This window comes from Lutjanus erythropterus, chromosome 1 (genome assembly GCF_056507025.1).
Source record: "Lutjanus erythropterus isolate fLutEry1 chromosome 1, fLutEry1.hap2, whole genome shotgun sequence".
In the NCBI taxonomy this organism is placed as follows: domain Eukaryota; kingdom Metazoa; phylum Chordata; class Actinopteri; order Lutjaniformes; family Lutjanidae; genus Lutjanus; species Lutjanus erythropterus.
The window spans coordinates 4,134,890-4,160,704 of NC_139317.1; the positions used below are offsets into that span (position 1 = coordinate 4,134,890).

Below are 25,815 nucleotides of genomic sequence, written 5' to 3' on the forward strand. Positions count from 1 at the left end.
ATTTACTGTCTGCTCATTTTGTTCAAAATCAATCTGTTATCTTAAATCAATAACGGCTCACATTTAAAGCAAAAAACACATTCCACAGATTTTCATTTCAGATCAACACAGAAAACGGTACAATAACATTAACGAGCTTCTCCTCCATGACTAGATGCACACGGCGGGTGTAGTTCAGTAGAAAGACAATAGTTTCCACATGAAACTGCTCATAAGCCACTTGAATTATCTTCAGTAACTGGGTGGTGATTTCTGTAAAGAGAGTTTTGCAAAAACTGTTTTGGGCTTTTTGAGCCACACAAGCAGAACACCATCTAGTTCCATTATATTTGAGAGAGAGAAGACGTCTCTGAAACTCAGCAACCAAAAATAGCACTACAGGTTAGGAGAAAAATGTATTTTTGATTATGGTGTGAAATGTCCCTTTAACTACAGTGTTTTCAAAAATAAAATATGGTTGAAGAAGGAGGGAGGAGGGCATTTTGTTTCATTCCCCCACAACTATTTCAGTTTTTCCTACATGTCCTACAGCCCTGCTGAGAAATACGCTGGCACTTTGGTGTTGGCAGAGATGTTTATCAGTCAGGTGAGTAAATAAACTAACAGCTAAGAAAGACACAAAAAACGTGATCTCTTTACATAAAACATACATTTTTTTATAATTAATCAAAGCCCATGCACAAGATATTCATAATATAAAGCAAAACATACAAATCTTAAACCTCTGACCGAGCTGCAGTAACACACGATAAAGACAGTAAGAAAAAAAGACTCCAGCAAGTTCCTGCAGTGTGCTGGCTCGAGTCGCACAATGGAGTGTTCCATTAAGAATAAAGCACTTATGGTGATCCACATAATAAAAAATAATGCACATTAATTGCATAGGCACATGAGAGAAGTGCAGTAGGGAATGTGTATGAAAGCCGGGATAGTTCAGGTCAGGGCTTTCTGCAACCCTCACAGTGGGTTTTGTGGTTTACATCAGTGTCTGTAGCCCTTTTATCCTTTTCTTTGTTTTTTTTTTCTATTTCCCATAAAATTTCTTGTTGAGCAGGAAAATGAGCAGGTTGACGTTGATGGTCGCCCGATCGAAGAGCTTCATCACCGCCACGCCTTCATACTGCAGCTGGAGGAGATCCTGTCACACAAACAGAGAAAACATCAGAAACAATAAATCAGTGATGGAGGAAGTACTCAAAAAATACTCCACTACAAGTAAAAGTACTGCACTGACACCTTAAGTAAAATTTGAAAATATTATCAGCAAAATTTACTTAAAGTCTCAAAAGTAAAAGAAGTCGAGTAATAAAATGTTCCCTGTTAGTGTTTTACTTTTGTTTTTGGATTAATATCACTGCTGCGTTTATGTGTATGTTGCATTTTACAGCTGAAGATGTTTAAGGTTGAGCTCATTTTAAGTACTTTATTACTTTACTTTATTTAGCTTAAGAAGTAGGAGGATTTTCTCAACCCATAAAGGAATGCTAAGGTTTTCACTGAACAGAAAGGGTATGAAAATTGTAATCTGAAAAGTAACTAGTAACTAAAGTTGTCAGACAAATGTAGTGGAATAAAAAGTACATTTACCTCTAAAAGGTTAAGTTACATAAAAATGAAATAATCCGGAAAAGTACAATTACCTCGACTTTGTACTGAAGTACAGTACTTGAGTAAAAGTACTTGGTCACATTCCACCACTGGAATAAATCAATCATAGCTAACTGCCTCTATGTCAACCAATATTTCTGTGTAATGTATGAAAAAAAAAAAAAAAATCCATACCTGATATTCTAACTGTAACGTCTCCAAGTGCACGCCCATTAACTTGGCCTTCACTTCGAAAACTCCAACAGCCTCAGCAGGAGAAATCTCAAAAATAACATTCTTGAACCTGTGAAGAGAGAAGAGTGAAAAGGAGGGACAAGCTCATTAATGTGGAGGAACTGTACGACAAGAAACTGGTCAATAAAAGCCGACTGGTTCTTAAAATATCATGAACTAATTTAAGATGAAGGTGGATATGTCATGCTTTGGTATTTAAAGCTACCACATGGAGTTTTAACTGGTTATGAAGCCGTGTCGAGTTATTACTGATGTGTCTATATGACCTACGTAAGCAAACGAGACCATCACTGAGTAGATCATCTGTTTCTGTCTGGGTATTTTTAGTGCCTGCCTCCAGGTTGCACTCTCCTTAAAATCAGATGAAACAAGACTGTTGTTACATTTTTCCGGGCTTTTTAGTGACGTTGTATGTTAGCCAGCTAATAAGGAGCAGTAGATTTTTATTCAGATAATTAGATTTTTGCAATTTTATTTTGGACAGAGTTGCCGCTTTTGTCCACAGGGGTCTCCAAAATCAACAAAATATGAAAGTTCCTTACAGCAGCTTTAACTTTGCATAAAATAAGAGGGTTGAGCAGCTTAACAGGCAGCTAAACAACAGCTCAGTTTCATTACAGCAGCCAGTTCAACTACAACAACAGTTAAAAACAGCAGAAATCTGAAGCATTCACAGTTACTGCCTCTAAAATACACTGGCCAGAATGTCAGGAAAGAACCAAGCCTGGGCAATAAAACAATAACAAGACAGTAGTTTGAGAAAATGTTCAATAGTTTCACTAAAATGCATTAAATGCAAACCACCATGAAAGTACATACAGTACACTGGGTCATAAAGAGCCTGTCCTGTCCCATACAACTGACACACAATCAGCAAATTATTTAACAGGTAATGTTGTTTGGTGGCACCATCGACATGTGACACAAATTGTTAATAAAAAAGGACCGGTGTGCCTTGATAAATAAAGTGGTTAAATTTAAAGTAAGGCAAAATAAATTAGTTGCATTTTTCTCCTGTATCTTTTATCACTCAGGCCTGGTAAGAAATATTGATCTTTCTGGAAAATAAACACTTTTAATCCAGACTTCAGTGTCCGGCAGGTGTGAATTTTGAACCTTGGTTTCTAGTTTAATTAAAGCTGAACTCACTGGTTGGGCTGCAGATCCTCTATGGCGATCAGCACGCCCTTCTCATGCAGGCGAGAGGCGGTGTATTTCTGTGAAACCTGTTTACTCTTCTTGGCCTTGTTGTCACCTGGTTTCTTTGACAGCCTGAGAGGAGAGAGAGACAAAGACAGCATTTCATATTATTCTTAGAAAGACTTCTGTGTAGCTTTGTTGGCAAGAGTTAACGTCCATCATGTGGGTGGAGGAGATTCATTCGTATTCATCAATATGTTTGGGAAATGAAGGTGCATTTGACACTAAGGAAATAAACAAATCATTTTTTTTCTGGTGTTTGTTCACTGCATGCATAAACCTGTTTCAAATTTATGTGATTCGATGACACAGAATAATTTTCCCCTCTGACTAACAAACACCTCACATTAAATGGAGGAGGATCTCTGCTCTGGTGGTTTGGATCCTGGTCCTCGGGACCCTCAGTTTTCTCCCTGACCAGGCAGCATCTGTGCTGAACCGCATTCTGCTCTCCCGGAGTAAAACAGCTCCTGATTTTAAGTCCTAAATGAAAACCAGCAGGAGTCTGAGGATCAACGCTGTGACCCACTGCCTGCTACAAGTGACCCACTTCTGATTTTTGCACACGTGAGGCACAATTCAGAGATGTGCTCTGAACACGTGAAGAGGGAGACGAGACAGGATGTGAGATCTGGTGCTCAGTTTTGAGGCTCATTCATACTAAAGCTGCAATTAAAGATTATTTTCATTGTTGATTGAGCTGACGATTATTTTCACACAGCAAGTCGGGCCGATGAACGTCCATCATGATCCTCATGTTTAAGAAGCTGGAACCAGCAAATGTGAAAAATGACTGAAACTGAAAGAGCTGGCAACTAATTTTTCTTCTCCAAACTTAAAAATTCGTTTCATTGCAGGGATCAGGGTCTAAATTAAGTTTCTGGGACGTCATTTTACTCCCTAAGAAGTCCCCAGGAACTTTGGGGGTGGGGCTTAGTGTGCTGAACATTTCTGATTGGTCGAGTAATCAAGCATTTTATTTCACCCACTTTAAACAAAACCTGCATTCACAAACCACTTTGTTTTTTGTTCATTGTGCTTCGACACATAAATCACTTTCTCACACGTCGGCAGACTAATTCATCTTATCTCTGTGGGTCTCCACACCAGTGTTTCCCAAACTTTTATTCTTAGGATCCACTTTTTGAAAATGATAAACCTAAAAGGTCCAGGTACTTTAGGGTGAAAATGCAAACTAGGGGGACTACAGGTCCCTCCCACTGCCTCGGCCCAGTCTGTCCAGCCCTAAACCTGGGATGTAAACGCTTACCCCAACCCCCGCTAAACCCTCCACCTTGAAACATAATTCCTGTCTTGAATGAACAGAGCGCCATACAGACGGCAGAGTAACTTTGTTACCAGGTAAGGCTTCTGTCTGCAGTTTAATCATGTGCACATGTGGGTTGTTTGGTGTGTAAACAGAAATCCTATATGACTTACCTTTGAAGATACATGTCAACAAAATAAAATCTGATATAGGTTCAAGCTTCAGTGCACTACAGAGCATCTGTAAGTGATGACTGATATGAGAGGACAGAAAAGAGAAATGTGAATATTAAAAAATGAAAAGGTCACTCACTTGCCCTTGCTGGCCAGGTTGTCCATGCACGTTTTGATATACTGATTGTAAGAATCAATCTGAACGTTGTAAAAATTGGTCTTTGAATTCAGGGCGGCATTGGTCTGCTGGAGTCTGACCAGCTCGGCTTTCCGACGCTGACGATACCGCCTCTGATTTCTGATGTCCTGTAACACACACACGTCACGTTTAAATAAAACACTGAGCAGACTGTTGTTTTAATTTTCCACTTCCAGAGATACTCTGGTCTGTTTTTTTGTTGTTGTTGTTTTTTTTTACCTTGGCGATGTCGTTGATGAGGTCCTGGTAGCGGTTCTGGGGGTCAACCTTCCCCAGCTCTGCCAGCCTCTGCAGGTTGCTCTTGATCTTGTCCTTCTTGCCCTGCAGCGTCAGGCTGTCGTCCACCACCGGTTTCACCTGCTTCATCTTCTCTGGGGTCTTGGCGTCCCTGATGGCTCTCCTCTGCATGGCTCGCTGGTATTCTGCCTCCTGTCAGCCACCAAAACAAGATGCATCATGGAAATTATAGTTTTGCTTAAACATTTTGTCTGAAGAAAGCTCCAAGCCTCTATTCAACTACATAAGCCATATTTGTTATCTGTTTTAAAGACTAAGTTTAATTTTTTTTACATAGGTGTCACATTTAGAAAAAATAACCTCTTCCACACAGCAGGGGATCTTGAGGATATAGCAGGTCAACAGAATGAGCAGATAGAAGTGGTATAGATGATGTGAAACACAGGCATAAATTTAAGATGCAGCTCAGCACCCTGTGTAAAGTTATTCTAGTCATACATCTGTAATAAACACTGTGTTTTGGGTAAGTGCTTATTCAAATTTTGAATGGTTCGAGTGTATAAGGGCTTCTAACCTTATGGTGGAAATAAATGACGGAAATTCCCATGATGCTTTATTATGTCTCATAAGTTGTTGCAGCAGTTTTTGGGTTGATAACATTTGTTACACAGATCTAATGCAAAATTTAACCATTTTTGACAGCTGGAGAACTGATAAAAAGTGTCAAAAAACCTCCAAAATATTACATTGAGACATCGAGACCTTGAGGAACATCTTAGAAAAATTCATGCTGCGATTTGATAGAAGGATTTCTGTAAGAATTTTATTTTTTAGCAACTGTTCTGGGAATTGCTCCCCTTATTATCACGACACGTGGGAAAGCCACACATCCCAACCAGACAAAATTTTGTCTGAAAGACAGCACTGCTGGCCGGAGACATAAACACTCCTGCAGAATTGAAGAATTTAATTCTGAGGTGTGATTTTGAAAAGATACTGAATTTTTTCTTCCTTCAGTGTCACATCTGTTATGATTTTTTAACTGTCTGCTGAAACAGTTAATAAATAAGACAGTGATGAAGAGAAATGTTACACCTCCAGTATCTGCAGCTTTAAAGGTTCAGTTATTTACTGTTCAGCATTTTGCTGCTGCTTCTGTTGCAAAGAGGATGTTGTGAGAGAGAAGGCAGACACAAGTTGTCACTTTTTTAAAAAATCAGTTAGCAGCCCACAAGATAAAGGTAAGCCTCTTTGAAAAGGAAGTACGCCACCCTCTTCCTGTTTTGTATCATAAAGCAGTCCAGCAGCGCTTTACCCAGATGAAATCTGCAGCCGACATAAACCTACTGGCTGACTGTCTTGTAATGAGGGTCTCATTTGTTTACTGTAATTACAGCTACAAATTACTGATGCTCAGAGCATAAACATACAGTAGCACCTTTAACTGTTTTTAGATTGTGAGTACAAATCATAAGCAGTGTTCTGGATCAGCTTTGTTGGCTCTAAATCTTATTCCTGACCTGTTCTGTGCTTGCTGTTGAGTCCAGGATCTCAGTCAGAGTCTCTCCAGGCTGGAACCTGATCACATCCACAATGAGCCTCTTGGTGCTGAAAAGAAACAATAAAGAACATTAAGAAACCATAACATTTTCTGAAACGCCCATATTAACGAATAATTAAAATTACTTACTTGAGCAGGAGAGTCTTGGCGTCCATCTCGGCGTTGGCCTCGCCGGGGACGTCAAACTTGTTGGTGAGAGTGAGTGAAACTTCAGTTTTCCCCATCAGCTCTTTGTTGGGGTCGTCAGGAGGAAGAGGATTCTCACCTGAATGAGACAGAGAGCCAATCAGATGAGGGAACGCTGCATTCAAAGGATCAGATGATAATATGATCGAATTCTTTTGATGATGGCTGAAATCTGTAGAATAAATAGTGGACGGGTCTGAAAAGTGAAGCCGGTGCGGAAATACGCTGGTTTATAAAAAGAGGTCTGTGAAGTCTATGAGAAAATGTCCCCACTTCTCACTTGTTTTATGAACTCAGTAAAAAGTTTTCTAATGGGTTTATGGCCTCAATCACTAGTTTAGAGTCTTCCTCTATCCAGCATGATGTCCATTTTGTTAATTATGGTCCCGTTTAGCGTAAAACAGACAATAAAGCAGTGTATGTTTTATGGCAGGGCGATTCTGTGATTGAGGTTATCTCAGTGAGTCTGTCCAGTGCAACACACGGGGCTCAAAAAACTGTCAAAACAGTTTTTCTCATCTAAAATGTAATGTAACATATTTTGGTAGCTGTTTAGTTGTAACACAAGAAACTTTGTGGCGAGGCAGGCCGCCATTATTTTCTGCTGCATTATTCTGCATTATTTATTTTTCTGCTGAACAGACGAGCCAAAACCAGCCACCTGCTCCACTGCTCTCGTCCAAATCCAGTCACTTCTGGTTCCAAAAAAAAAAAAACTACGATGGCGACGGCCTGAATGCCAAACTCAGGCTTCATAATGGCAGTCCAGGTCCACAATCCAAAAAGATAGACTCTGCAAGTGACAGACTCAGCCTGTTTTCCAATTTTTTTGAATTTGTTTAATTCTTATGATAGTGAAGGACAGTCATTCCCAGAGACTGGATCGTGACCCCACAGGTGGATCACAGGGAAAAAAACAAGTCTGTTAATTCCACATAAATGCAATTATCCTGCGTCATTTGTCAAGCAGGCTAAAATGTCCTATACTGTAAAAATGAAAAAGCTGAGAAAACTCAAAGTCTTAAGTTTGAGTTGGGCTTTTACCAACTAATAAGTTTTGTTAAGATAATTTACTTTTCTTCTTTAGATAAACTTGAATCTTTGACTTTCAGAAAAGAAGTTTGTGAAACACTGGTATAATAAGCCCTCCATGTCTCCCTCCACTCACCGATGAGAGACTCTACTGTAGGAACCTCTCCCAGGTCCTCCAGCAGCTCATGGATGGGGTCATTGTGCTCCGGAGCGATGGCGTCCTGATGGTCCAGCAGCAGCTGACGGGACAGAAGTACAGCACGTTAGTCACACCGCAGAAGACAACAACTGGACAACTGGGGTACCGACTGACAGGAAAAGGCAGGAGGAGTGATATGAGACACTAAAAGCAAACATGAGGTGGTCCAAACTCACTGTGTGAGTGTTGATGATTTCTCCAATGGAGATGTAGATGACAGGTTTGGTGACGGTGACCAAGTCAGAGTACTGATCCACGTTGAACTTATCTTCCAGTGAGGGAACGTCACACGCTGCCAGGAAGAAACGCCTGTGATGGAAGACGAAAGCAACGACAAAGAGCTTTAAACAACAAATACTGAAAAATTATTAACATGTCCCTCAAGTAACTGACTTCTCCTTTTGACAAGTCAAAGACGGCGTCAGACCTGAACTTCTGGTAGGAGGCACTGAGATATTCATTGATGGGGTTGAGGTGGGCGTTGTCTCCCAGGAACATCTTGTTGGAGGCGGCGTGCTGCAGCATCTTGGCGACAGAGCCCAGGTTTCGTCGCTGCTCGGTGGTCAGCTGGCCCCCAGCCGACACCTCGATGATGTCAAAGGCATCGGGCGCCACGATGGCCGGGTTCATGTAGCGGTAATACAAGAGATTCCCCACGATCTGAGTCAAGTCAAAGTTAAATGACTCAGTTAGTTACGATTATTATGATTGAAATTATGTGTTTTGAGCCCTTTTTTTAAGCAGGAAAAATATTAACATAAGTCACACTAATATATTGAAGCTCTTAGAATTGGCGATCATTAAAGGGATAGTGAACTTTTACTGCAAAATACATGAACATGTACTACTTAAAGCTACTACAAAGAGTTTTTAACAGTTATTCTCTCTGTATGACTTACAGAAGTTAAAAAGACCATCTGCAGAAGACTGGCTATTTCAATATTATTCTTAATGTCTGCCACCAGGTTGAATTCTTCTTGAAATCAGATAAAATAAGCCAGTGTTGTGCAGAGTTACGGTGAGTTGTATGTTAACCAGTTAAAAAAGAAGCAGGAGGACATTTTTATTTAGATAATATCATTTTTGACTAAATATTTTGTGGTTATTACTGTGGAAACACTACTGCTTTTGTCCACAGGCAGCCTTCAAAAATAACACAATATGATACTTCCATGTAGTAGCTTTAAACGTTTGCTTTAACTGTTCAGACAGAAATTAAGTTATACTCAAAGGTGCTGTGGGATTTAGCCCTTAACATAAATACTAGTATTTTCAGCGCTGAACTGAAACAACAAACTACGAGGGGCAGACTTCAATCTTTCTGGAGAATGTATTTTGATATCATACAAGAAGAAGCTGCCAATTGCATCTTAATTAGCATCGTGAGGTGATATTTAAGAGGTCTGATAGGTGTTACTGCAAAATGAAGAAAGATCCTTAAACACACAGCTCATGCAGGAAGAGAAGGAGAGCAGCACAACTCGCCTTGATGTCAGCAGACAGAGAGAAAGAGGACACCTCCACCCTGACAGAGAGGCTGCTGCTGGATGGAAAGGTGGGAAAAGCAGCAGAAGAAAGAGAAGCAAGAAAGATGAATGTAAGAAACAGGGAAATGAGAGCAAGGTAGAAGATGAGAAGAAAGAAAGTGCTTTCAATGAGGAGGCCAGAGAAGAAGAGCTCCGGTTATCCAACTCACCAGCATGAAAGGGTCAGTTTTCAAAAGAAATTTCTATCACAGCATGAGTGCAAAACTATCTATGTGCAGAAACATGAGGTGGTCAAAGGCTGTGGCTGACACAATACAATGTGCCACAAATCAAAAGCCTTTTATCTCGGTTGTGTTGGGGTTGTAGCACAAGTGTCAATGTCAGAAATCTTAGTTATCTGCATGGTTAGATACCACTGTGGAAAATGGGAAAATGTTTTGTGTGAACTGACCCTTTAAAGACAGTGTCAAACAGATACGAACCTTGAGCAGCTCATCCTCTGTAGCATCTGGGAACTTCTCATGGAGGGTGTCCTTCAGCACTTTGGAGATGAAACGCATCCCGTACCTGACAGACGGCATGAGACAGACAGACAGACAGACAGACAGACGAGGTTAGACAGGGGAAATAAAAAAGTGACCCACGCAGACGGAAATGTTTTAAGTGAAGGACGTACGGGATTTTGTCCACTGAGACAATAATGGCGGACAGGAATTTGTCGGTGATCGTCTTCATGTTCTTGATGGAAGCTTCCAGTCTGGTCCTCACCTCCTCGTGGGCCATCGCCTGCTCAGGAGTCACGTCATAAGGAAGCTTACTGTTGAGGACAGGACAGAAAAAGATGGAGAAAAGGAGGAACCATCAGTGTTAATCATAACCTCTGAAGCTTAAACTTCGTGTGCAGTTCTGCAGCCATGCTGTCATCGCCTGAATCTGTTTTTTTTTTGGTTTTTTTGTTTTTTTATATAAGATGATACTTAAGCTCTCAGAGGGAGCTGACATCACTGTCGTAACGCAGGTATAAGACACCCTCACGTCCAGCTCACCTGGCCTCTCCAGTCTGCGTCTCCATCTGGTTCACCCAGCTCTTATAAATGTCCACCGGGTCCGTCTTGATGTTTAGCGTCTTGTCATCCATGATCTCCTTGACGACCGGTGCCAGGATCTGCCGCAGCGCGTTCTGCCCCCGCGCGCCTCGGTGGAAACTCACCACCATCTTGATGACTGTTGGGTTCCCTGTGACGATCTCCTTCATCTGGTCCACTTTTGACCTGTGGACGGGTGTTAAAGGAAACGTGTTACCGTGTAGTCATGAACGAGGCCTCATCTGATTTGCTCATAAATGACTGTCAACTGGGTTTCAGCGTCTGTTTCTCACTTGATCTCCTCCTGCAGGGCTGTTTTGAAGAGCTTGAGCAGCAGGTACTCCTCTCTCTGGTTGGAGGCGTAGTTATACAGGGTGAAGATCACAGAGTCCATGAATTTTGTGGATTTATTCTGGGGCATCTGGAAGATCAGCTTGGCCAGATACGTGGGGTTGGTCTGAAAGGAAGCAGAAATTTGGTTAAATATTATTATCGACTGGTAAGACCACTGCACCTGCCAGGATCTTAAACCTCGACCCCATTTACACCTGATATTAAAATGTTATCTGTATCTGGACACATTATCTGGATGAGGAAAAATGCCTGTTAATGCATAACGTGGATACAGATATGTGTTTTTAGCTAACATAAAACATAGGTTGCTCAAACTTTGAGAGCAAACAAGCAAGAAGGCTGGAAGAGACACGTCTTCAATTACTGATTATATATCTTTCTTTTCTGTGCCATGAGAGTGACACAAGATGCATTATTTAACAGAACTACATGAAAAATTAAAACAATATGCATGAGAAATGAATGATGCACAGTAAGAAATAAGTGTGTGCGATGGTATGCAAGCATTCGTCATAGATAAAGATGCACCAATTCATCGGCGGGTGTCCGGAATTAGCCGGTTTCAGCTCGATCAGCCATGTTTCCTCAAACTCAACAACTCACAAAACTGTTTTCAAAATCCTCATAGACCTCAATTAGGATGAAGAACATTAAAAACACCAGGTGTAAAATCAAAGGCACGTATCTGGATTCAGATCCCGTTTTAATACCAGGTGTAAATGGACTGTAAGATTCTGTTGTACGTTAAGTCACCAGCATCAGAATATGACAGATCAGTCAAAGAACAGAGCTATGAACTGTGACGTTACCTGTAACAGGTAGAAGAGGAACTGGTATGCCTCCAGTTTGACCCTCTTCTCCTTGCTGAGGGCCTTCAGGCCTCCCCTCTGCTTGTTCATCATCATCATGTCAGACAGCTGACCCTTGTTCTTCTTGGTCAGCTTCTTGCTGTGGGACACCACCTCCTGCAGCGTGATCTTGTTCTTCACCAGCAGGCCGATCTTGATGTCCATCAGGTTCAGGTCATTCTCCAGCTGCTGGTTGGAGCGGATGTTGGTGACCACCTCCTCGCGGAGCCGCATCAGCTCCAGCTCCTCCTGGAAGTCCTGGTCGCTGTGGTCCAGCAGGTGGACGAACTTCCTCACCACCGCCATCGGAGGGTTGTCTGCGCTGACTGTGAGTGAAGGGAAGAGTCAAACGACTGCAAAAACCAATTCATAGCACAAAAAATGTCTGTTGGGATGCTACTCACTCAGCGTCTTGTAGTCATCTCTGGCCTTGTTGGCTCTAATGAAAGCCTGAATCTTCACCACATCATTGATCTGCAGTAAAAAAAAAACAGCAATCAGTTGGCTGATCAATATCCTTCATTATGAATGAACCACAGGAATCTGCAGTGAGTCAGAGTGGAAATGACTTCACACATGTCAGAGTGTTAAATGAGCCATCTGCCTCGCTCAAACCCCACAGGACACGGAGTAAATGTCAGCGGATGTGTCAGGGGACATTTATGCAGAGTGATTTAAAGCTTTTATTAGAGAACACTGTCATTTGTTTACTTTAAACCCTAATCTTTGCGACAGAAAATTTACACTGCCTTATCTTGGTTCTGTCAAATTGTCCAATTTGCAGCTAATTTTATGTAACGAGGTTACAGACTCCCAATACTCACGTGATCTTTGAAGTACTTCAGACGATCCCTGTACTTCTTGCGAGCTTGGTGCATCCGGACCATGGACTGAATCTGAGAAAGACAAACACAAATCATTTCGTCTTAACTGCATTTACACCCCTGGCAACGGTACAGAAAATATACGTAGACATCGCACGGTTATTTTACCTTGACAGCCTCCTCAGTGTGGTCTTTGAGATACTGCTTACGATCCTTGAACTTCCTCCTCTGTTTGTAGCCTTTCCAATGAGCCTGAAAACAAATATTGTGAATCAGTGATTCCAAGGAGAATCCAACTCAGTGGCAGCTTCAAGAACAACTACATAGAAACAGCCAATCTCAGCAGATGGTCTTGTTTACTTATATTTTTATAACCAGTTAAAAACTTCTTCTAAGATGCATAGAATAGTGTAATATTGTTGTGTTCTGAGTTCACCTTACTATATAATAAGAAAACAATAATAATTGGATCATAAAAATGAACGAGGTAAGTGTTTTTTTTAGCCTCGCCGTCATCGATGTCTCGTGGTCTTTATCAGCTGGTTTTGTTTGGCGTTCAGAGTGGAAGGCAAAAGAGGAATTTCATTGTACAGGGGAGCTTGTTTTTAACTGTGCATATGAAAAGAAACGCTTCGAACTTGAAGAGGAGAGACGAGTCAACAGTCAGTATGAAACAGAAAGGTGAATACAATGCATTTGTCAAAGTTTTTCAAAAATTGTGAGCATAAAACCATAAATGTGCACAAAAAATATTATGCAAGGTGGACATAATAAGTCTTGATAGTAGATAAAAAAAATCTACATATAAACTCAGGATGATGCCTGTATATATGTCTGTCTCACCTGTATGCATGTAACAGCTGGGTCTTGGGATTTCAGGAAGTTGAGACGCTCCTTTAGGCCCTTTCTCACCAGGTAGCCACGGCAACGAGCTTGCAGCTTGCCAATGAGAGTCTCGTTGGCCAGCCAGAGCTGCTCCCGATTGTAGGCCGTGGTCACCCCAGAAACCACCGACTGACGGGGAGAGTGAAACCAGTTTAGTGTGGTGTTAAAAAGCCACGGTCATGCAGCGCTGCACAGTAACAGTCACCCACCTGGATGTCCTCTTTGTTGAGCTGGGTGCTGTTCTGTACGAAGCCCTCTGGCTCCACCCAGGTGCCCTCCTTGGAGTTCAGATTGTAGTAGTAGTTGTGTCCTCCCTTCACCCAGTGTTTCACCCAATCACTGCCATTATCACCTGGACAAACAGCATCGCATCATATTTTCATTCTAGATTTATTTCAGGGATGCAGTGCAGCAGGTAAAGACCTTCATATTTCATATTTGTTCATTTTTGCAGGGGCTGCGCACAATTATACAATAAATACAAGGCAATCACTGGTGGAGACACACTGATTTTCACCAAAGCTCAAGGCATGTCTCTAATGTCTGTGTGTGGACTTCCACTTCCTTGTTACGTTAATGGAGAAAGCAGGCATCCTCTAAGAGGACGGGGTGTGAGACTATGAAAAATTTTAAACATCAGGCATGCATCAAGCAAAATAAGAACGTGACAAAATTATATTTTTCACGACATCCTTTTTTGTGTTTTCTTTTGTTCACAGAGTGAGAGCACAGGTTTGCACGTCTGTGACCAGGTTGTTATGCAGTAAGACAGGCGGGGAAAAAAATCATCCTCATATTCATAGTTTGGAATATGATTTTTAATAACAATATTAATGGATGAAAAAGCAGGTAATTTCGGGTTACAAGTAGTTATATAGTAATAGTAGAAGTGCATGTTTGCAGGAGGTTTCACGTGTATCAGACACAAAGTGTTCCAACATTCAGAGTACCACATTTGTAAATTAAAATCTACTCACAAGGCCAAATAATGCAACCTTAAAAACACTTTAAACCTCTGAAAAGATGCATCATTCCTCTGAGAATTACTGACAAGTACAGTGATCTCATGAGAAAGTGTGGAAATTTAAAACCGCTTTAAGGACTTTTCCCGTGTCAAGTCTACATTTAAAGCTTTTTTACGTGTCATTGAAGGCAGTCATCTCTGCACAAGTCAGTGCAGACTGAATGGCAGAAAATGACATGCGAAAATCAAAAAAGGTGTTGTGATAGAGCGCGAAATGACTCGAGACCCCGGCCTGTTACTCATTCACCTTATGGTGAGACCGGGGGCCGGTTTCACAGAGACATCTGAGACTAGACTGTGGTGTAGATTAGTCTACTGCAAGTTAGACCATTTCACAGAAATAAAGACTAACTGTAAACCAAAAAAACATTAGACATCTTACCCCAAGGCTGACTCAGACTTAAGACCCATGTTACCATGGTAGTGATTAGTAACACCCAAAATAGCTGATAATTTGTGGTTTGCTGACATTTTCTCCATATCAGACTTTTCTTTTTTTCAATTTTGTTAAACTTTTCATCCCTGTAACTGTCGGGTTCCTCACATATATTCTGTTGGGGAAAAACGAGCTGGGCATCGGCCATTTTTTAATTGTGAAAAGGATCTTAATTTATCCAGAATTCATTGCATCATATCTGTTATTTCTAAGCCACAGTCAAAGTCCATCTTTGTGAAACTGTCCCCAGGTTGGATTGTCACTTCTTTGATGGCGTTACAGTAACTTCAAAGTGGTGATATATACATTCCTGTTCTTCATCAACTCACCTTCTTCCTTTTTCTTGGCTTTGACCTTGGACAGGTCGTCCTGGTAGGTCTGAGCACACTCAGAGGTGACACCGTACAGTCCTGCCCCGGGGTTACGCAGAGCACCCAACGTCTGAGCCGGATCGCCGCTGTCAACTGCCTCATTGATGGCCTGGATGGACTGAGAGACTGCGGACACAAACACAAACATCAGGCTTCACTGATCTTCATACCGTCCCAAATGTTTTACATGTTACATACAACATGTGTCCATTAAACTGTGTTAATGAGTGTGTGTTCTTACACTGTAAGGCCTCCTGTGTGTCCTGGTTGGCCTTCAGAATGGCATCCTGGATCTCATCCAGCCACAACACAGCAGACGGGTCTTGGGTCTCCTGGAAGGACGCAGGAAAATATGTTCAGACGCTAGCAGTGCACACACACTTACACACACACACATACACACCATCTGTCCTCTGACTGATCATCGCCAGTCTGTGTTTACGCCTCCAAATGCTGGAGCTTCATATCAAAACTGCACTGTTAAAATTCATGCAAAATAACAAGAGCAAGACAAAATATAAAACTAACAGAGTAAGAATACAACAAATGTCATTCTAAGAAAGAGCAGTAACTGCACAAACGCAGTGTTTGGTTTGGTTTATTACCAACAGTGTAATATATTCATAAAATACAACATATCAGACTTTGTTGGGAATAGAACAATAAAGTCCTGGATCCAAATATTCAGCTCAAGGAGGCAGAGACAATTCGTTCATTAATTGCCTTTTTGTTCTTGTGAATATGGTCAATTAAATAACAAATGCTCACATTTTCCTGGCAGGAAGCTTCAGTCTCATGTTGACTCATTTTAATTCTATTTTAAAAAATCAACAGTCGTGTGTTTCACAAATTATCCCTGCCAGTTCTTACAGAAACCACACTCCTATAACGTGTGATAACTACAGTATGTCTTTTTTTAAACTTTGTTTTGGATTAAGGATTTCAATATGTTCTAAAAAAGACAACACATCAGACTTTGTCAGGGATGGAAGAATTAAGTCCTGAACTTTATCATTCAAAGTCTGTTAATTCAGCTGTGGGTTATGAAGTTATGCACTGATCATCAGTAACAACAAGTTACAGAAACAGTGAGCATCACTTTTAATACGCTGTGAAAGAGTGAAAACACCAAAAAGGGGGAAAAGATCAAAGTATCACATGTGGAGGAAAATTTATGATAAGATCAAGTTACAAAAAATCTGGGATTTTACTTAAGGCTCTTGTCCGAGATAAGACAGTTTTGTCTTTGGCATCATCCATCCAAACCCCTGGAAGTTCAGCGCTAACAACACGGAGATAAACACTGAGATTTGGTGACAATACGTGGAACACTTAAACAAAATGCTAACTGACACATCGCTGACATATCTTGAGCAATGAACTGCTCCTGTTGCTGTTGTCATATGGGGTGCAACTAATTATATATTGTCAAATTTTTAATTAATTTTTTAGTTGATAAATTGTCAAAAAATTATGAAAAATGGTGATCACAATTCCCCACAGCCCAAAGCGCCGTCTAGCTTCTTTTGTCCAACCAAGTGTCCAAAATCGACTGATCAGTGCAGCTCGAAACTCAACCAGTGACTAAAAGAATAATGAAAACTGATCGTGGCCAAACACCAAAGGTAATGAGTGAGTCAATCCCATCATGTGAGTTACTGAAACAAAGTTATTAAGCCACATTTACTATGTAGGATGAAAAAAAGAAACTTCAATTGTGGACAATGGTTATAAAGTTTGGGACAGCTGCAGGACACTGAGGAGAAAAAAGTTCATTTCAAACCCTGACTTCATTATCAATTAATCTGCTGATTACTTTCCACGATTAATCGATTAATCATAAATCTATAAAATGCAATAAAATGTGAAAAATGCTCATCAAAATTTCACAGAATGCCTCTTTTGTCCACACTCTTCATTTACTTTCATCGACAAACACTTTTGCATGAAAATTGACTGAAAAAATTAATCAGTTATCAAAATATTTCATAATAAACTAATTATCAACTAATTAATCAATTAATTGACTAATCGCTGCAGCTCTACAATCACACCAAGTAAATTTGGTGCTGCCTTATCTAAGTTATGATTCTATTCTTACAGATTTATTTACTCTCTTTTATGTTGTGTACATGCATTTATTTTATGAATATTTCTCCTTTCTCATTTTAATTTGCTTAATTTTTTAGACTGTTCACAAAATATAGTCTCATGTTTATACCGTCAGTGAACGTAAATTAATATAATTTTCAAATTCTTTCATATATATTTTGCCGCATTTGAACAGAAGAATATCACAAACACACCTTAAAAAATGCAAGAAATATCACCAAGATGTTTTTTTTAAATGCTGAATTTCAGTGTGGATTTTTCCTTTATGTCACAGACCTCACCAAGACCCGAATACTGAATTCAACACCATGTCCTCATGAGCTGTACTTACACATATCTGCGTCCAGATGGCGCTCTCTGCCTCTGTGTAAAATTTGTTGCAGCTGGTTTCTACTTGCTGCTGCTGTCTAAAGCCCAGTAAAACAGGCAGCTCATTTGGGTACAGCCTCCCCCTCCATGTGTCCCGCCCCTTCATGTTGTGCTTCAGGGTACATGAGAGGAGGTGTGTGTGTCTGTGTGTGTCTGTGTGTGTCTGTGTGAAAGAGGTAGGCGGGTACGACTGATACTTGATCTTAAAGATTTCTTATGCAAGAGGCGGGTGGTGTGTGTGTGGGGGGGGGTTGGTAGAGCAGCTAACATCTGCAGCGGCGTGCAGCTGGAGTCAAATGAGCTCCATCTTTATAGTAAACAGAGTCGTACCTGAGCGAGCGCTGATTACTGTTTGGATGTTTGCACTTGGTGCTCTAATTGGTATTTGTAGGCGATGAGTCACTGCAGCTGGCAGGAGGTGCTAGACAGGGTGTGGTGCCAGAGTGGGCAGGAGGACTTGGGCGTAACTCGGTGTAGTTCATCACACGTTAGAAGTGCATCATGGAAATAGAGGAAGTGAAAGCTGAGGGGGCTGGGTGGTTGATATTTCATCTATCCAAAGTTTTACTCTGTACAATATCTTATTTTTCACTTCCTTAGAAACTATGAGCTCATTCATATGCATTTAGGCACATAGTGTTGGACGCTTGAAAACACACATACAGGAGTCCCAGTCTCAGTTACAGTGGTGTAAGAAACACTGGTAACACCTTATTTGAAGGAGTGTGTATAAGTTTGAACATGTCAACTCAAACAATGTCAACTTTCTTCTGCAGCAGCTGGAGGTTAGACTCCCACCTGCGGGACCCTCTCTCTCTCTCTCTCTCTCTCTCTCCTCTTTCCTGTCATATCTTCAGCTGTCCTATCAATAAACCTATAAAAAATGGCCCAAAAGTGACATAATGGATCGAACAGCGCTTAAAGACAACATTCATAAAGATTCCTTCATATTCATGAGTGGAGATTGTGATGATTAATCATTAATCAATTAATCACCATTAAGGATTTAAGCAATTAAAAGTGTATCAATAGTATAGAAATTATGCCTCATTTCACATTTTCTGTAAGAACTACAGATCTATTAAAGGTAGAACCTGACTGATGTTACCTACATCAGTCCACACTGGAATCAGCATGTTGTCTGACAGGCGCCTATATTTCTGTTGAAAATAATGTAGATTATTTTGACTTTTTATCCTTATAGGGAACATTTTGTGTACACTTGATCAGTTTCCTTAATTCAGGTTTAATATATACACGTTTTCAGTCCTGTTTTCGACTTTGTCTTTTCCAGCGAATCCAAGAATTTTTAAAGACTTTATTTAGAAAAAGGATCACTTAATCTTTCAATTTATCATAAAAGTTCAAAACTAAAAATCACCAAAATGGAGACGCATGGCTTTTGCAGATCAAGAAGGTTATGAAAAATTATAATCTGACAAGTAACTAGTAACTGAAGCTGTCAGACAAATGTAGTAGAGTAGAAGTATGTAGCTTCAAAAACTGCAAATACTAAAGTACAAGTACCTCAGATTTTTATTTAAATAGTTGAATTAATGGAGTTAATGTACTTAGTTACCTTCCACCACTGGAAACTATGAGCTCATTCACTTGTATTTAGGCACATACGTGTGGGAAGCTTGAGAACACACGTACAGAACAAAGCAGCTAACTTCACTGAGACGTGTACAGTCCCAGTCGGGATTGATGCAGTTACAAAGTGAAGCGATAAGCATCTGAAGAGACATGCTGTAGAGGACTATATTGAGCTTGTTAGTCAGTAGGGTCTGGGCAGGACTTCCTGCTGTTTATCTAGGCACAGCCCTCATCAGCCCACGGTCAAAGCTGACTTCTGCCTGACTGTCTTGCTGACTAACTGCTCTAATGCTGCAGAGTTAATGAGGCGACACCAAGAAGCCGGTCACAAATTGAACCGCAGGCAAAAAGACACAAGCTTTGTTGTTCCTCCTTCTCCAAACCGCCCTGGTCTCACCTCGCCCTCTGAATCGGACCCGACCTCTCGGCAGGGGAGCATCTCATCAACACTGACCCTTTAAAACCCAACAGGAAGCTCACGCTGCTCTGACAGCTTTCAGTACCTTGTTGCATAAACCACCACGTTTCAAAATTAAGTTTGTCCCTTGAGCAAAACATTTCCTTAAGAGGTTCACTGACAAGTGTTGCTTAAATCCTCTTAGTCTGCCTAAGTGTTAAGACTGAGGCTTTCACGGTAGTTGAGGTCATAATACAGCACATGTATGCATCAGTTACCATGGTTACGCTTCACTTACATCATTCTTTAATGTTACTAAATGCATAATTTTTTCTCCCATGACTTTTCTGCCTAGTCCTGCCCTACTGAGCTGTGATTGGCTAGTACTTGTTGCCTTGACGGTCACTGTCAGAAAGGCTTCCTAACATTGTTAAAGGTCGGGCTGAATGATTTTTAAACATTTTTTTTTTACTGACATCACAATTATAATATAATTTGCAATAATAGAAAACAAATGAAAATCATTTATTGTGATCATCCGTACTAAAAAAAAACATGATGTGTTACATCTCAGCACCATGACAATATGTCTCCTGTGATTTGAAAATTGTGATCTCAATAAAAATTTCGAAATTTCAATTCAATAAAATTTCGATTCACTTAACTGTTCAGCCCCAAATCATGATCTTTTCTCGAACTTACCAAAGTCGTTTTCTTGCTTTTTTTTTCATAACCAAGTACTTTTTTGCCTTGAAGTAAAGTTTAAAATTAAATTTTTAACACCAAATCTAAAAACAGTGACATTTAGCTGGGACATGAAAACGGTCTCCTGGCAACGAGTACTAGCCAATCGTAGCACAGTAGGGCAGGACCGGGCAGAACAGATGAGAGGGTTGTTCTCTTTGAAGAATATGGAAGAACAAGCACATAAGTAGAGAATAATGTACATCCTTGGCATCCTTAACACTTAGTCTATGTGCTCTTATGCAACCAGACACAAGCTTTTTTAGCTCACCACCTCAAACAGCCACGTTTGCCAATCAACAACCAGAGGAAGGTGTGTGTGTGTGTGTGTGTGTGTGTGTGTGTGTGTGTGTGTGTGCCCATGGGTCTGGCCCATTTAATATAGCGGTCAGCTTTCTGCCCTTTTATGGAGGCAAATGACTGAGGCCCGGCTTGTTATTTCCTATGGCTGTGAAATCGACAGGAAAATAGTTTTGCTTTTTTTTTCCCTCTCCTTTTTTCCCCCCTTGCTTCTATTTTTTTTCCCTGTGTCCCGTTGTTCTAGTGTGACGAGTTCCCACATTGATGTATTCAAGGGTTTAGATGTAACTGATGCCTGTTGACATTTGAAACAGTGTGGGAGGTGGCCAAGTATTGTCCAACCTTGATAAGAGACTTCCTTTATCTGTATTTACACAGAATAAAAACAGGCGCAGTACTAAAATGGACACACTGAGAACTGCTCTATTTACAGACGTTGTTCTGAAGAACAAGAACTGGAGCGAATATTTAAAGGGATAGTTCAAGTGTGGTAGTATCCTACAGTAGATGGCGAATGATACGCCCCCAGTTTGGAAATGCAGCAGGAGTACAGGTGTAGGAAACTAAAAAATGTACTCCTGTGGACAGGGTCAGCAGTAGGGTTGCAACAATAAATCAATTAACTGATTATTAAATTAATCACCAAATATTTATGATAATTGATTAAATGGTTTGAGCAATTTTCTTTAGGAAAATAAGTCAAAATTCTCTGATGACTATAGATTAATCGGCCATTAAAGCAGTCATTAGTTGCAGCAAATATTTAGCCATCTAAATTTTTTTATCAATTTAAGTGTATGCTATATTTAGAATATTTTCACTTCTTTACCTTGCCATCAGACTGCTTTCTCTGATGAGAAACTTGTTACATTAGCAAAATATCGCTCTCCCCAAAGCAACCAAACTCCATTGAAAAAAACATTAATTTTACTTGACAGAACATGGAAGTTGCTGGTTTACTGCTGCCTCCTTCAGTTAGTCAGTCTGTGTTATTGTGTCACTACGGTGAATCCAAACTAACCATCTAAAACACTGAAGTCACAGTAGTTGCAGTAGACCAGAACCTCTGTGTTCTGCCAGACAAAATTACAGATTTTTTCCAATGGAGTTTGGTTGGCTTCGAGGGGGCGATATTTGGCTTATATAACTGTGGTTTCCTGTTGGAAAAGGTCGTCTCATGGCAAGGTAAAGCAGTGAAAATCTTCTAAATATAGCGTACACTTGAACAGATATTCTTTTTTTTCTGGGTGGACCTTTTTAAGTGGCTACAATACATTTTAACTGTGTCCACAGCAGTACAGATAAGATAACTGCCTCACAGATAAGTGCCTCATACAACCCCTCTTGAAACAATATGAACTATCTTTTTAACTCTGAGGTTTTGAGTAACATGTTCATGCTTATTAGGGATTTTCACCTCCTCTTCACCTTTGCACACTGTGATAAATCCCCCAGCTCCTACAGTTTGACCTACGATAAGAAAGCAACCCAAACATGGTCATCTTCCTGTAACATCAAATGCAAATGTGCTGCACAGACACACACACACATACACACACACACACACGCACACAAGAGCCACATTCATCAGCTCGCCCCACTCAAGTTAACGATAACACAGGCAAATGAGTCAGAGAGAGCAGAGTGATGATGAAATGCTTTTGAGAAAAGATGGGAGCTGCTGTTCGATGTGCCTCGTCCGTCTCTGGACTCACAGGTGCGCGTGTGTGAAAACAGAAAAAGACAGGTCAATCCTCGGAAAACCGAAGAGCCGGAGAGAGAGACAGACAGGTCAGATAGAGACATACAGGACAGGAAGTGAGTGGGGGGAAAAGATGATCACACTCTGACATCAGCAGTCTGGTGGAGTCATGTGGTGCTCAGAGGCCTGAGTCACATGCAGACATCTGCAACCGCGATGGCTCTGGGATCCCAGTCAGCTCTGACCACACATCACAATAATACATCCATACAGCAGCTGGGTATTACACCGACTTAAGACATGAAATATAGTTTTTTCTTTTAGGTGAGGTCATGCACAATGATTGACTGATTGCCTCTGAAGTTAGGCAACTGGGGTCATATCACAGACAGTTCCTAACTTTCAGATCCTATCTTAACTGCTTGGTAACCATGACAACTGTGGTTAGGACCTGATTGAGGAAAAAAACAGTTCATAAGTCAGTGTTCCTGTCTGTATTACAGAAGCATCCCAACTTCCCAAAATCTTCAATGAACTCTCCTAACTTTAGGATTAGCTGTCCTAACTGTCACTTTCCCACCTGTGGTAGTAGCTAACTTACTAACTAGTTGCTAACAGTAGCTGACAGTAGTGGCAGCCAACATATTAATCTGTATGGCTGCTCTTTTATTTCTTTTACACGGTGGATGCCAGGTACAACTGTCCTCTCTTTTTTATCTACTGAGTTAGTATTGTAAATGTCCAAAACGGACACTTCTCTTACAGATGCTACCAAAACCTCTAATTCATCTGTCTTGACGTTAATGGTGCGTTCATTTACTTTGGAGAAAAGTTGGAGAAAAAAAAACTTTTGTGTTTTTTATATTGTAATAACAATGCATTATGGTCTGATATCAGGGGGTGAACCAGCTGAAAACTGGAAACTCAAATTCAAACAGAACGCAAAATAAGCTCCCATTTTTATTTTTCCTCCATTTTTGTAAGTTTAAGTATGTTTGAATGATTTAAAAAACACAATGGTTACAAAGTTGTGTAGTTCTGTGTGATGAGAAAAGTAGACTTGGTTGCTAGGTAACAGACATAAAAGCTGTTAAGCAAGTTGGATCGAGCAGTTAGGATTTTCTAACCTGAGATAAAATAGGAGGGTTTTATCTTACTTCATCCTGTCTTATCTCAGGTTAGGAAATCCTTTATACTCTATCTAACATCGCTTTATCAACTTTTATGTATGTTGCCTAGCAACCAACTCTACCTTTCTCATCTCACAGAGATAAATGACATAACTGATCGTTTTTCTCGTTAAAACTTACTTAAACATTCAAAAATACAGCAAAAACAATTACAGGCACTTAACTTTCAGACAGATGCAGTAGACGCTTTGATAACATCCAAAGATTTTTGTGAAATTTACAAAAATATTAACTCTGAAGATAAAGAAGAAAGTGGGCTAAGATATCAGACACTGTTCACCAGATTAAATAAGTTAGCTAACACTACCTGGTGGAAAATCAAAAGTTAGGACAGCTTAACAGTTATCCTAAAGTTAGGAGAGTTTATTTAAGATTTTTGTTGTTATTTAATGTCATAAACCACAGAGAGCAAAAGCAAATCATCACAGAAGAAGCTGCAACCACTTGACGACTTGACATTATTTCTTGAAACTGTTGCAGCAACTCAGGTGCATCAAGCCTAAGATAAATTCCCCTTATTTTTCCTTGCTTGATTTCAGCATTTTGCAGGCACAAGCAGAAATCTGAGCTCTCATCCAGCAGCTTACTGCCTGAACTAGACCAAATATTGAACCTCCAACAGCTGCACATTTTTTGCCCCTGACAGCTTGTTTAAGCAGGAAACAGGCCTCCAGTTACACTTACAATGACTACAGCTAAAGTAACTATATTCATTAGAAATGTTAAAATGCACCTATATGTATCATATGACCCATCTTACTGTAGCCCTGACAACTTTCAACTGGATGAGCTCATCCAAAGTCTGAATGTAACTGTAACCGGGCGCTGTTTGCATGGAGCGTTTGCATAATGCTCACCTGATACACATGAAAAAGCAAATCACAAAGGGAGAGACCAGGACTCTGTCGCAGTAGTCAGGGTAACTTTCAACAGATGATAACCGGAACATCTATTTTCTACATCCACATCTCCGCAGCAGCTGTGGTATGTTATGTTGTGTATGCTGTGTGTGTCTCTTACGTGAGCCTTCTCCCTGCGGGCCTCCAGCAGTTTGTCGTGGTAGTGCTGAGCCACAGACGGGTCCACGTCTGTGAGCTTGGCTGAGGGGTTCTGCAGCATGGCCAGGGTCTTCATGGGATCCCCTTCGTCCAGGGCCTCGTTGATCAGTCCGATGGCGGCGATACCTGCAGATACACAAACAGATGTAAAGATTAAAACTCCGAGTCTATAATCATGATATAATGTGGGAGGATGAGCAGGAAGATTTGAAAAGGAGGGACATTTGAGTCAAGATGTAGCATCGGTGCAATATATAAGAACTGGCCACATGTCAAAATCCAATACTCCACTCCATCACTTACTGCTGCTAACTGTAGCTGCTAACTGTAGCTGCCATTAGCTAGTTAGCTCAGTTAGCTTCTAGCTAGAAGCAGTAATGTTGACTAATTCTGCCTGAACTAGGTAATAAGGACATTTGGACGCAGTGAAGATCTAACTTGGATGGAAACACTGTCTGTTTAAATATATTTGTGGTTTCGAGTCAGTGTGTGGATTTGTTTCTTACGTTCGTGCTCCTCCTGCACAGCCAGGTTAACTTGGTCGATGCAGGCTTGAATGTCGTTCCAGGTCAGATAGTCGCAGCCCTCCTCTCTGGCCGCTGCCTTCAGACGCATCAGTTCATCCATGTACCTGAGGAACAAAGTATCACATCAACAACATGCCTCAATCCATTCAAGAAACACAAAAAAACCTCGCACATCTCTACATGACTCCTGGCGTGAGTGCTCACCTCTGTGCATATTCATCCTCCACGTTACTGAGGCCAGTGACGGCGCTGGACAGCTGTTTCCAGAGGGCGGCTCGGTCTCCAACATCCATCGCCTCGTTCATCAGCACCACCGATGACAGCATCTCCACGGCAACAAGCAGCTCAGGGTGGGACAGTGAACCCTGCAGGACACAGGCCACAAATTTACCTCATATGTCAAACTGCCAGGCTACCAGGGGCAAAACGATATGCTGATGTGTCTTCATTTGTTGTTCGATAGTCAAATCAGAGGAAACATGACCAGGGTGGAACACAAAACAGAGCCTTTCAAACTGCGGTACGTGTACCCCTGGTTTATGCAAGCTCATGCTAGTGGTACGCAGAGTAATGCATGAAATATTTTTCAAAGAATGAAATAAAATAGTTT

General features: G+C 40.8%; 1 protein-coding gene across 1 annotated transcript in view; it reads right to left on the reverse strand.

The window, feature by feature from the left end:
- Positions 1 to 557: 557 nt before the first annotated feature.
- iqgap1 (IQ motif containing GTPase activating protein 1) overlaps positions 558 to 25,815 on the reverse strand; it is a 66,758-nt gene continuing 41,500 nt past the window's right edge. The window contains exons 13-37 of the mRNA XM_084724369.1: positions 25,410 to 25,570; positions 25,185 to 25,309; positions 24,641 to 24,804; positions 15,452 to 15,542; positions 15,169 to 15,336; positions 13,589 to 13,731; positions 13,338 to 13,508; positions 12,663 to 12,746; positions 12,495 to 12,566; positions 12,075 to 12,144; positions 11,632 to 11,996; positions 10,762 to 10,925; positions 10,430 to 10,654; positions 10,060 to 10,200; positions 9,866 to 9,950; positions 8,324 to 8,556; positions 8,073 to 8,205; positions 7,834 to 7,936; positions 6,609 to 6,744; positions 6,439 to 6,526; positions 4,901 to 5,110; positions 4,622 to 4,788; positions 2,992 to 3,114; positions 1,783 to 1,891; positions 558 to 1,138 (exon numbers count right to left, since the gene is read on the reverse strand). Coding sequence (XP_084580495.1) covers positions 1,025 to 1,138; positions 1,783 to 1,891; positions 2,992 to 3,114; positions 4,622 to 4,788; positions 4,901 to 5,110; positions 6,439 to 6,526; positions 6,609 to 6,744; positions 7,834 to 7,936; positions 8,073 to 8,205; positions 8,324 to 8,556; positions 9,866 to 9,950; positions 10,060 to 10,200; positions 10,430 to 10,654; positions 10,762 to 10,925; positions 11,632 to 11,996; positions 12,075 to 12,144; positions 12,495 to 12,566; positions 12,663 to 12,746; positions 13,338 to 13,508; positions 13,589 to 13,731; positions 15,169 to 15,336; positions 15,452 to 15,542; positions 24,641 to 24,804; positions 25,185 to 25,309; positions 25,410 to 25,570 — 3,645 coding nt within the window. The 3' untranslated portion in view covers positions 558 to 1,024. The remainder of the gene's footprint in view (positions 1,139 to 1,782; positions 1,892 to 2,991; positions 3,115 to 4,621; positions 4,789 to 4,900; positions 5,111 to 6,438; positions 6,527 to 6,608; positions 6,745 to 7,833; positions 7,937 to 8,072; positions 8,206 to 8,323; positions 8,557 to 9,865; positions 9,951 to 10,059; positions 10,201 to 10,429; positions 10,655 to 10,761; positions 10,926 to 11,631; positions 11,997 to 12,074; positions 12,145 to 12,494; positions 12,567 to 12,662; positions 12,747 to 13,337; positions 13,509 to 13,588; positions 13,732 to 15,168; positions 15,337 to 15,451; positions 15,543 to 24,640; positions 24,805 to 25,184; positions 25,310 to 25,409; positions 25,571 to 25,815) is intronic.